Source organism: Conger conger, chromosome 8, assembly GCF_963514075.1.
Source record: "Conger conger chromosome 8, fConCon1.1, whole genome shotgun sequence".
Taxonomy (NCBI): Eukaryota; Metazoa; Chordata; class Actinopteri; order Anguilliformes; family Congridae; genus Conger; species Conger conger.
The window spans coordinates 64,313,958-64,326,457 of NC_083767.1; the positions used below are offsets into that span (position 1 = coordinate 64,313,958).

General features: G+C 45.5%; 3 protein-coding genes across 5 annotated transcripts in view; 2 read left to right on the plus strand and 1 right to left on the minus strand.

Annotated features, from left to right (window-relative positions):
• Positions 1–1,785, plus strand: part of lpcat4 (lysophosphatidylcholine acyltransferase 4) — an 11,076-nt gene extending 9,291 nt beyond the window's left edge. The window contains exons 12-13 of the mRNA XM_061251974.1: positions 896–1,031; positions 1,343–1,785. Coding sequence (XP_061107958.1) covers positions 896–1,031; positions 1,343–1,482 — 276 coding nt within the window. The 3' untranslated portion in view covers positions 1,483–1,785. The remainder of the gene's footprint in view (positions 1–895; positions 1,032–1,342) is intronic.
• On the minus strand, positions 1,603–9,191 carry LOC133135168 (uncharacterized). Of its 3 annotated transcripts, none has more exons than XM_061251976.1 (8): positions 9,145–9,191; positions 7,836–7,955; positions 7,051–7,387; positions 6,575–6,658; positions 6,240–6,361; positions 4,469–4,653; positions 2,342–2,449; positions 1,603–2,248 (listed from the first exon to the last, which is right to left on the minus strand). In XM_061251976.1, exons 2-8 carry the CDS (start codon positions 7,930–7,932, stop codon positions 2,246–2,248), a joined length of 936 nt encoding a protein of 311 aa, XP_061107960.1. In that variant the 5' UTR covers positions 7,933–7,955; positions 9,145–9,191; the 3' UTR covers positions 1,603–2,245. The 3 variants fall into 3 exon arrangements, with proteins under 3 accessions (XP_061107960.1, XP_061107961.1, XP_061107959.1); XM_061251977.1 differs by lacking the exon at positions 9,145–9,191 and adding an exon at positions 8,373–8,685 and having other exon boundaries at positions 2,363–2,449; XM_061251975.1 differs by lacking the exon at positions 9,145–9,191 and adding an exon at positions 8,373–8,685.
• The window catches only part of LOC133135166 (solute carrier family 12 member 6-like), a 32,513-nt gene continuing 28,715 nt past the window's right edge, over positions 8,703–12,500 (plus strand). The window contains 2 exon segments of the mRNA XM_061251973.1: positions 8,703–9,368; positions 11,304–11,607. Coding sequence (XP_061107957.1) covers positions 11,388–11,607 — 220 coding nt within the window. The 5' untranslated portion in view covers positions 8,703–9,368; positions 11,304–11,387.

Here is a 12,500-nt window from a genome sequence, read left to right on the forward strand (position 1 = left end):
ATTCTGTCTCTCAATGTTAAAATGTACCTATGATTAAAATTCTGCACAGTTCCATTCTTTGTAAGTGGGCAAACCTACAAAATCAGCAAGAGATCAAATAATTATTGATCCCACTGTAATGTGCGTGTATAATGTGTGTGTATAATGTGTGTGTGTGTGTATATAATGTGTGTGTATGTGTGTGTGTATATAATGTGTGTGTATAATGTGTGTGTGTGTGTGTGTATAATGTGTGTGTATAATGTGCGTGTATATAATGTGTGTGTATAATGTGTGTGTGTGTATATAATGTGTGTGTGTATATAATGTGTGTGTATAATGTGCGTGTATAATGTGTGTGTGTGTATATAATGTGTGTGTATAATGTGCGTGTATAAAGTGTGTGTATAATGTGTGTGTATAATGTATTTGTGTGTATATAATGTGTGTATAATGTGTTTGTATGTGTGAATAATGTGTGTGTGTATAATGTGTGTGTGAGTGTGTGTATAACTTGTGTGTGTGTGTGTATGTGTGTATAACGTGTGTGTGTATAACGTGTGTGTGTGTGTATGTGTGTGTGTATAACGTGTGTGTGTGTGTGTGTGTGTATAATGCGAGGGTGTGTGTGTGTGTATAACGTGTGTGTATGTATAATGTGTGTGTGTATAACGTGTGTGTGTATAATGTGTGTGTGTGTATGTATAATGTGTGTGTGTATAACGTGTGTGTGTATGTGTGTATAACGTGTGTGTGTGTGTGTCTGTGTATAACATGTGTGTGTGTGTGTATAACGTGTGTGTATAATGTGTGTGTGTATGTATAATGTGTGTGTGTGTATAACGTGTGTGTGTATGTGTGTATAACGTGTGTGTGTGTGTGTGTATAACGTGTGTGTATAATGTGTGTTTTACAGCTGTATGACGGTGGTAGTAAAGGCAGTCTGACTGCAGTAGAGTTTGGGGACCTCATGGGGGCGCTGTTGGGTTGTATTCAGCCTCAATCGAATCGGCTGTATAAAGAGCTCTCCAGCAGGGGGCAGCCTACGCCAGGTGAGCCCTACATGCTTATTACAAGATGTTATGGGTCAGTAGAATGCAAAAGGAGAAGACTCACACTGGAGGATTTACATTCTTATCCCATACCACGAGATCCGATAGTGTAAAAAGTGTCTGTAGACTGTGGGAGAGTAATGTGTCTGTAGATGTGGCAGAGTAAAGTGTCTGTAGACTGTGGAAGAGTAATGTGTCTGTAGATGTGGCAAAGTAAAGTGTCTGTAGACTGTGGGAGAGTAATGTGTCTGTAGATGTGGCAGTGTGGAAGAGCTGTCTCAGTGTGACTGACGTCTGTATGTCTCCAACAGACGATCTGCGGGTGTTACTGACAGAACACCCCACATATCAGAAACTGCTTCCCCAATATCTCCAGCCTGAGGAGGCCAATGGGAACACAGAGAGGGCCTCACGAAATCGAACAGCTTTATCCAATAAGAAAACAACCTGAGGATTTCACCACTGTATAGTTGTTTATTTGCAGGACTGTGTGTGTGTGCGTATGTATGTGTGAGTGTGGGTGTGTGTGTGTGTGTGTGTGTGTGTGTGTGTTGGTAAAAATATTGTAAAATGCAGCTCAAGGTTTACAAATGACATTCCATTTTATTAGCTGTTTAATTTTATTGTGGTTTTGTCCGTCTGATAGTTAGAAATTATATTTTATTTCTAATCAGTTTTATTTGTATGTCTTTTTTAACAAAGTTTTCTACATGTGTCATGTTTGGCGTCATAGTAAATGAAACTGTAAATGATACTGTACAGGATGGAAATCTGTCTCTCTTATGCGCACACACATGCGTGCACACACACACACTAAAATCCCATAACACACACAGAACATAACACACACTGGAACACATGGAAACACACAAGCCTGAGACAGACTGTGGAACCTGAGAGAAAGAGTATGTGCGTGAGTGTGTGAGTGTGGGAGTGTGTGTGTGAGTATGTGCATGAGTGTGTGTGCGTGCGTGAGTATATGTTTGCGTGTGTGTGTGTGTGTGTGTGAGAATGTGCGTGAGTGTGTGTGTGTGAGTGTGTGAGTATGTGCTGGGTAGGGGTGTACTTGGTGTGGTTGGGACTGTATGTAACAGATCCAGGGATTGGTGGGAAAGGTGATGGGGGAGGTGCACCATGGGTGCTCCAGGGGGACTCTGGGAGTTGGAGTTCTATGTTGGGGAAGCTGCAGCACTGGTACCAGGGCAGGTCAATGTCTACTGCAAGAGAAGAATTGGGAGATGAGATGGGTCTCACACATGATCACAAAAACAGGAGATATCAGAATCTGCTGCACAAACACAGGGACGGACCGGCGGAGAGGAGCTGGTTACCCATCTTTGTGCTTGTTGGTTGATGTGTGTGTCCGTGTCAGGAGACAGGAGAGAACACACACAGCGCATGTCTATCAACGCCAACACCTGAGAGAGAAAGGGGTGTTTAAACTGCAGCATGAAACATCATATACAGTTCCTTCAAAAAGTACTGGAACAGCAAGGCCAATTCATTTGTTTTTGCAATACACTGAATACATATGGAGTTGAGATGAAAAGATGAACACTAGACACAAGTTCAGAATTTCAGCTTTTATTTCCTGTTATTTAGACATAGTTACTACTTTGAACATAGCACCTTTGATATCAGACTAACCAATGTTTAGGTATTGGAACAGAGACAGTTGCATTCCTTTTTTGTGATGCTTTTACAGCAGCCTCTTTCAGTTGTTGTTTGTTTGGTTCTCCTCTTTAGGAGGTGAAATGCAAGCTCAATTGGGTTACTTTTTATTCCTAATGAAGTCTGTGTGTTTTGGGTCATTGTCTTGCTGCATGATGAAGTTTCTCCCAATACATTTCTCTGTAAGTAGGCAGACAGAATGTTTTTGTAGACTCCTGAATTTATCCTGCAACCATCATGAGTTACATCATCAATAAAGATTAGTGAACCCACTCCAGAAGCAGCCATGCAAGCCCAAGCCATGACACTTCCTCCATCGTGCTTCACAGATGAGCTTGTATATTTTGGATCATGAGCAGATTCCTTCTTTCTTCACAGTTTGGCCTTTCCATCACTTTGGTAGAGGTTTTTCTTCCTCTCATCAGTCCATAAAACTTTGTTCCATAACTTTTGTGGCTCATCTCTGTACTACTTTTTACTACTGCAAATTGTAATCTCGCCTTCCTCTACATTGCTGCTCTCTAAGTCTTCTTCAAACCGTTGATTGAGATGCCTTCACCGCTGCCCTGTGGAGATTGTTTGTGATGTCACTGACTGCCCTGTGGAGATTGTTTGTGATGTCACTGACTGCCCTGTGGAGATTGTTTGTGATGTCACTGACTGCCCTGTGGAGATTGTTTGTCATGTCACTGACTGCCCTGTGGAGATTGTTTGTCATGTCACTGACTGCCCTGTGGAGATTGTGATGTCACTGACTGCCCTGTGGAGATTGTTTGTCACTGACTGATGTTTTGGGGGTTTTCTTCACAGCTCTCACAATATTTCTGTCATCAACTGCTGTTGTTTTCCTTGGTCGATCTGTTCGATGTCTGTTGCTCAGTACGCCAGCAGTTTCATTCTTTTTCAGGACATTCTAAGTTGTTGTAGACGCTCTATCCCCAATGCTTGTGCAATGGCTCTTGTGTGATTTCCCCTCTATTATAAGCTTCAAAATGGCTTGATTTTCTCCCAAAGACAGCTCTCTGGTCTTCATGTTGGTTTGTCTTTTCTAACACAAATGCAGTCTTCACCGGAAAACCCCAAGGCTAAACAAGACTAGACATTCAGAACTATTTATTGTTTAACCAATCAATCTAACAGGACACACCTGGGCAACAAGAAACACCCATCAGTCAAATTCAGATCTGTCATTGCATGTACATCTACAACTCAATTGTATTCAGTGTATTGCAAAAACAAAGGAATTTACCTTGCTGTCCCAATACTTGTGGAGGGGACTGTCTAACAGAGAGGGGAATATTCATATGGTAATATGTGAAAATATCAATAGAGCAGAGATCGGTGAGATTACTGAAATATCACACTTTACAATTAGGTTATGTCAATTGACATGAACTAATGTTGTTGTTAATTAACTACTGAAAAGCTTTGTTTAGGTATTTGTCTTAACAACTGCATTAGTTAAAGCCAATTCGTATTTGAATGAAAAAATAGTTAAAGCATTTGTAAGTGTATCCTATAATTTCCAAATGTATAAATATTAATGTAACTAATACATGAATTAGTAGTTTACTAATGCATTAAACAATGAAAAGTAAATTTCATCCTTAATAAATGTATTTGTACATCATTAATTCATTATTAACAACTACATTAGTTAATGCCAATTCATGTAATCTATTGTAAAATGTGACTGAAATATCTACCCAAATGTGGTCCTGTATAAGAGACTGTACATATTGGCTATAAGGCAGAGTTTGTGATACCTGTGTGACAAACTCCTTCTGTTGGCACAGCTGATTCAGGTATTCAGTGAATCTTCCCCGTTCCTCCACAACGACCTCTGACCTCCCTGTGACCCGTGACCCTAGGGTCTCCATGATGTGGCTGTACTCGGAGAGAGCTCTGTCTGCCACCGCCTGGGCCTCCCCCCCCCCTCCTGCTCTCCACCCTACAGAGAGATAGAGAGCGAGAGTGAGAGACATTAATACTGCACTGAGAGAGAGAGAGACATTAACACTGCACTGAGAGAGTGAGAGAGAGAGAGAGAGTGGAATTAACACTGCACTGAGAGAGAGAGTGGCATTAACACTGCACTGAGAGAGAGAGCGAGAGAGAGAGAGACATTAACACTGCACAGAGAGAGAGTGCGAGCAAGAGAGAGAGACATTAACACTGCACTGAGAGTGAGAGAGAGAGAGAGAGAGAGAGAGTGAGTGGAATTAACACTGCACTGAGAGAGAGAGAGAGAGAGAGAGACATTAACACTACATTGAGAGAGAGTGGCATTAACACTGCACTGAGAGAGAGAGTGGCATTAACACTACACTGAGAGAGAGAGAGAGTGTGAGAGAGAGACATTAACACTGCACTGAGAGAGAGAGAGAGAGAGAGACATTAACACTGCACAGAGAGAGAGAGAGAGAGAGAGAGGGTGAGAGAGAGTGGCATTAACACTACACTGAGAGAGAGAGTGGCATTAACACTGCACTGAGAGAGAGAGAGAGAGACATTAACACTGGCGTAAACACGCCCCAGTGCAGCTTTAAGACAGCATACTTTAGCAAACATTCACCAACATATTCAAATGCTTTACTATTTCCCACAAACATTATTCAATGTTAACTAACAGATGTAAAAGGTACAGTGTACGGCAAACAAAAATGGCTGCCAATGGGGAAGAGGCAGAGAGAACAAAAGTTGACAATCATTTGGCTTTATAATACACTTGTGTACAAGGTGTAGGAGCTGGTGTGTACAGGTGTAAGACCTGGTGTGTACAGGTGTAGGAGTTGGTGTGTACAGGTGTAGGAGTTGGTGTGTACAGGTGTAGGAGTGGGTGTGTACAGGTGTAGGAGTTGGTGTGTACAGGTGTAGGAGTGGGTGTGTACAGGTGTAGGAGTTGGTGTGTACAGGTGGTAGTGTTGCATGCTGGTACAGGTGTAGGAGCAGGTGTGTACAGGTGTAAGACCTGGTGTGTACAGGTGTAGGAGTTGGTGTGTACAGGTGTAGGAGTTGGTGTGTACAGGTGTAGGAGTGGGTGTGTACAGGTGTAGGAGTTGGTGTGTACAGGTGTAGGAGTGGGTGTGTACAGGTGTAGGAGTTGGTGTGTACAGGTGGTAGTGTTGCATGCTGGTACAGGTGTAGGAGCAGGTGTGTACAGGTGTAAGACCTGGTGTGTACAGGTGTAGGAGTTGGTGTGTACAGGTGTAGGAGCTGGTGTGTACAGGTGTAGGAGCTGGTGTGTACAGGTGGTAGTGTTACATTACATTACATTACATTATTGGCATTTGGCAGACGCTCTTATCCAGAGCGACGTACAGTTGATGAGACTAAGCAGGAGACAATCCTCCCCTGGGTTAAGGGCCTTGCTCAAGGGCTCAACGGCTGTGCGGATCTTATTGTGGCTACACCGGGATTAGAACCACCGACCATGCGTGTCCCAGTCCTTTACCTTAACCACTACGCTACAGGCCGACCAGTGTTGCATGCTGGTACAGGTGTAGGAGCTGGTGTGTACAGGTGGTAGTGTTGCACCTGCAGTGTCCAGCTGACTGAAACTCCGGGTCCTGCAGCTTATGGCCTTATGTGTGACCTTTGACCCCTCCCTGAACTTTGACCTCTTCCTTAGATCTGAGGTCCTGTGCTCTTTGGGCTGGCTGAAACACACACACACACACACACAGAAAGAGAAGACCAATATGCACTGGATGCGTTTAAAGAGTGTTTTGTATCACTTAGTCAAATGACTAAAATGTTATATGACCTCATCCCATCCGAAGTGCCTATAACATAAGTATCAATAATCAATACTCCTGAATAGTCTATTTTCTCCAATAATGAATAATCAATCCTGTGAGTGAGTGACCCACCTGGAGGTGGTGTGTGGGCGGGGCTCCAGGGCATCAGCGTTTGAGTGACAGCACCACTCCCCCTCCGCATGAGAGCACACTGGGCTGGGGGGCAGAGTGACTTATTATTGTTACTGTTGCTGTTACTGTTACATTTAAATATATTGTTACATTTATCATCATTATTATTTTGACATTATTATTGTGATATTAATATGTTGCATATTATTTATAATTTATATGCATGCTTTGCCAGTAACTACATTTGTATTCTACAGTGAGCGAGGGAAAAGAGAGAAAGAGGGAGAGATAGGGAGAGAAAGAGAGGGGGAGAGTGAGAGAGAGGGGGAGAGGGAGAGAGAGGGGAGAGAGAGATAGGGGGAGAGAGATAGGGGGAGAGGGAGAGAGAGGGAGAGATAGGGGGAGAGGGAGAGAGAGATGGGGAGAGAGAGAGGGAGAGAGAGAGAGAGAAACAGAAGTGTACTGTCAGGACTCACACAGAGCAGTATGTGGGGGGGGCTCTGGGGAAGGGGTGGGGGGGGTAGTACTTCTGCCACCGGGGTAAGTAGCTGCATTTGCCCTGGGGGGGGCAGGATGGCAGGGGCAGTGTGGGATAGTAGGGGACAGGGGAGTTTGGGAGTAAGGGCAGGGGCAGGGGTGAGAGAGGGGGCCACCCCAGGGGGCAGTAGAACAGTGCTGCTGTAGGGGAGGAGGGCTCCAAGCCTCCTGGCCTGGGGGCCCGGCCCGGCTGAGAGTGGGGCCCTGGCTCTGCTCCCATCCTCCAGGCCTCCTGGCCCAGGCCTGCTGGGCTCCTCTGGCAGTCAGCCATCAAACCTGCCCACACGCACAAAAACACGACTCACAGCCTCCCTTAAACACACTCCACAGCCTCAGCCACCCGAGTGTCCGAGCATGGGGGATACTTTCACATACTGCCCACTGCATACTAAAAATACTCAACAGTAGGCAATATGCTTAGTAGACTAGTGGCCCCTAGTGGCTAAGGTGCTGGGATCTGGATGGTTGGTGGTTAAAGCCCCAGTGCAGCTGTTGGGCCCTTGAGCAAGGCCCTTAACCCCACATTGCTCCAGGGGGGATTGTCCCCTGCTTAATCTAATCAATGTAAGTTGCTTTGGATAAAAAGTGTCCACTAAATAACAGTAATGTAATGTAGACACATACTATAGATACATATTCAGGTGGACACAGTAGTCAGGAGGCTGTGTCCGACATGGCCCAGGGTGAGGAGGAGGAGGAGGAGGAGTGGGAGGAAGATTAGCACCTGTCATGATAGAAGTCATGAAGGATGGCTCTCTGCCCACCATCTCATCCAATGAGAGCAGAGATTGCCCAGGAATAGGAGGGGCCAGCAGTTCCATCCCACTCAGCGATTGGTCAGTTACTGAAGCCCATAAGGAGAGATGCATGTGAAAAATAAATAAGATTTCCGGTTCTCAGCGACAGCAGCATCCAACCCCACAAGCAGGCCAATTCCCGACCTGCATTACAATACAGGGAATCAATCCACTATACCGATATTACTGTAGGCTATCAGTATATGAGCTATCAGTTACTGCATCGCCACTTTCAAACCCCCTGCGGAACCATGTGTAGGCTACTCAATTACAGACGTTCATAAAATCTATTTACTCTATCTAGACTGCTTTGATGTTGACTAATGCAGGTACTATAGGTTGCTCATGTGCGCTTGCATTTCTTGAGGCGTTCTCCGACAAGTTACAGAGTAAACTGGAACCACGTCAGTTATTAATGTGGATGATCAAGATTGACAATGGTCGGCCTGAGTATAGCTCCTTACCAACGAAAACTCCACTGTCTTGGGAAGCACTACTACCGAGCTTAGAGTGGTGCGGTGTGTGCCATTTCGAAAACACAAACAAGTTGATATTTTTCGAAAGAATTCGAACAGAAGACGGTGTTGACGACGTCCCCCTTATTGGCTGCGAACGGCGTGGCTGTTGTGACGGCGCACTTATGGCCGCCTACAGATGGCGAAGAAACGCAACGTTCACTGTTCAACGCTTATCTTGATTGGAACTACGTTGCCCAAGGTACTTTCCTTCCCTCAGTGAAGTATGGACGGCAGCAGCTTGTAGAACTAGAAAACTAATCGCGCCGGTTTCACAAACTAGCTAGTTCAGTAACATTGATTTTTTTTTAATACATTCAAGAAAAGTAGCTCTGTGGCTGGCTGAGCTGAACCTGCTGCCTTCCAGGTGTCACTGAGGGAAGGAAAGCAACTAAGTTATAGATTTATGGTCATAGGGAATAATAATTTTAAAAAGCTTATCTTTCATTGACAGCAGGATATTTTACATGCATACTATAGATCCGTTATGGTTATGGTTTACTCAAATAAATACATTCTGCATTGAACAATGTTCATTTCCGAGAGAACGTATGTAGCAGGACTAGCTCCGCTAGTTCAGTCGCACGGTGAAGTACAGTGAAAGCTACGGCTCGTGGTAGGATACCGTCCCTTTCTAAGGGTGATTTTGTTTTTAGCTGACTGGTAACGTGTTCGTCCAACAAAAATTTGGACGAGTGAAAGGCTGGGGTTCAAATCCCACCTCGGTCTCAGGCAAAAATATCCCTCTCGTTACACGTGCCGGTCCAGGAAGAAGCGTGCGAGTACGTGCTCTCTACGTTCCAGGAAACAGTGAGCCGGGGAGCGCGCACGCAGCTGTCTCAGACAGCGTGAGAGCTGTAGACAGTGACCATAGTGCAAGTGCATATGGGTCTGACAACGAACAATTAACAACGGTGGACTTATGGGACGCATACGAAAATCTGGGTAAATATGAGGGGAATCATGACTAATGATATTTAATTCCTTACGAAATGTGTTGCCATATACATCTACTTGAGAGCAAACACACTAGCTAAGTTGTCTAGCTAACGTTATTCTAGCCAGTTGGCACTCCTGGCAGTTAGCCTACATTAGATGGCTTGCTGTATTTTGAGGTATAACTTAGCTAACTAGTTTGGAAAAGAGTGTAGCTAGGGCTGCGTTAGTGTAGCTCACGGTTTCAGTTTGTGCGAAAACATAGGTATATAATGTTGTCCGTCTCCGTAATGCTATCGCAATCAATTCAGTCAATTGCAGGATCAAAATACAATATAGCTACACTTCAAAGGTTGTTTTGTTCCGTCTGCGAAACAGCACCGCATTGCACAAAAATAACAAACGACTTAAAGACATTCATACTTAAGTTGGATACATCTGAGAAGTGTGCAGTCGGGCGTATTTGGTGATCCGCAGTTATGGATAATGTAATACTAGGTCATGTAACGTTATTGACCGCAGAGTTAAAAAATGGGTGACAGATTCACACGCCTTGGCTACTTAGCTAGCTAACGGTAACTGTTAGCTAATTTAAACTCACCGGTTGAGATTTCTACGCGGTTCTTTTGGTTGCGGTTCATGGGCTGCATTGCAGTTTGGGATGTTCAGCGAGCAGCCTTGTAGGCAGCATGAACAGCATGTTTAGTGCGGCACGATAGGTGCAGATGTCCATGCACGTTACAGGCTGTTAGGTAACATTAACTAGTAATTTCCAATTTAGCTAGCGAACGTTACCTCCTAGGTAGTTAGTAACGTCACTGTTACCGTGTGTCTACGTCTGTATTGTTAAATTGTAAATTGTATCTTTATGGGTTTTTCGTCCGTACGTTTTGATGGGTGTCATTCTTCTGTGAGATAAAATGCAGAATTACTACCCTTAGCGTTAGCCAGCTAACGTTAGCTAGCTACCTAGCTTGGGTGATTTCGCATCTGACTGTCCATGATACACACCCCTTTTTGTCATGGAATTTGGCTGCCGAACAAAACACGAAAGACAAGCTTTGCAGGGTAGATTCGGTGAACTGTTTATTTGGTCAGTGAGCAAACCTTAGCTAGCTAGCCTTTGGGCTGATGAGTAGTTAGCCAATTACTCTATTGCGCTATTTATTGTTTCGCCTCCGCATTTCGCCAGTTTTAAACTGGCTGGAACCGCTTCTGTATAATAATGTTTTCGCACGCAGAGGTCCGATCCAACACCTCTGCTTGCGCTCGCACCTGAGCGCTATACTGCGACATACTCATTCTTATGACGTTGCGTTTTCATCCTTATCTCGTGTTAGAAAATGGCTAGATAAGTATTTTCTATTCCCCCATGACCGGTAGTAAAGAGGAAGGAACGCAGTTGCATACTTTCACATGTACCATAAAGCTATCTGGAAAAAGAGACGGCGAATCCTTAACAGACACTAATCTGAGTTTGTCAGAATTGCACAATCTCTCTCTCTCTCTCTCTCTTTCTCTCTCTCTCTCTCTCTCTCTCTCTCTCTCTCTCTCTCTTCAATTGACTTCTGATTAATCTAAAGTTTAAGCTTGAGTGTTGTTCTAAATTATTGAATGTATAGTACACCGTGTGTTTAAACAGGAAAATGGAACTCCATAATTTTTGGGACAAAGCAATAACTATTTCTTTCTTGGTTTGGCTCCTCAAGTTTAGATTTGTAATCAAAGAATTCACATGCAGTTAAAATGTAGATTATCTGCCCTTTTCTCAGCAGATCTCTCCATGTTGAAATTACAACATAGCCTCCCCCCCCATTTCAGGACACCATTGTTTTTGGGACCCATAGATATCACCAAATGCTGGGATATCTTCCCCGGTGATGCAGGCCTGTGCAGCTTGTTTTGTCCCAAACATTAAGGAGCTCAGTGTACGTGTTTGTCCAGCTTCCCTCTCGTAGCCAATCCGTAGCCTGAGTGAAGCGGCCTGAGACGGTGGGCGGAGCCAGGTTGAGTGCTGGAGCAGTTGCCATGGCGTCGGTGCGCTTCACGGTCACGCCCACGAAGGCGGAGGACCTGCCGGGGCTGTCGGACACGTCGCCGGACGCCAGCTCGCGGTCCAGCGGGCGCGTGCGCTTCGGCTCGCGGGAGAGCGTCAGCCGCAGCGAGCCAATCAGCGAAGCCTCGGGCGCCGTCTCCACCTCCGCCGGCACGACCGCCGGCACGCCCGACCGCAGCGCCGCTGAGCAGGGTCCGAGCCACGCTAACAACACGCCAACAACACGCTATGCATGCCAACACTCCTCCACTTTCCACAGCCCCAACACGCTAGGCATGCCAACACTCCTCCACTTTCCACAGCACCAACACGCCAACAACACGCTAGGCATGCCAACACTCCTCCACTTTCCACAGCACCAACACGCCAACAACACGCTAGGCATGCCAACACTCCTCCACTTTCCACAGCACCAACACGCCAACAACACGCTATGCATGCCAACACTCCTCCACTTTCCACAGCACCAACACGCTAACAACACGCTATGCATGCCAACACTCCTCCACTTTCCACAGCACCAATACGCCAACAACACGCTATGCATGCCAACACTCCTCCACTTTCCACAGCACCAACACGCTAACAACACGCTAACAACACGCTAGGCATGCCAACACTCCTCCACTTTCCACAGCACCAACACGCTAACAACACGCTATGCATGCCAACACTCCTCCACTTTCCACAGCACCAACACGCCAACAACACGCTATGCATGCCAACACTCCTCCACTTTCCACAGCACCAACACGCCAACAACACGCTATGCATGCCAACACTCCTCCACTTTCCACAGCACCAACACGCCAACAACACGCTAGGCATGCCAACACTCCTCCACTTTCCACAGCACCAACACGCCAACAACACGCTATGCATGCCAACACTCCTCCACTTTCCACAGCACCAACACGCTAACAACACGCTATGCATGCCAACACTCCTCCACTTTCCACAGCACCAACACGCTAACAACACGCTATGCATGCCAACACTCCTCCACTTTCCACAGCAGCAACACGCCAACAACACGCTATGCATGCCAACACTCCTCCACTTTCCACAGCACCAACACGCCAACA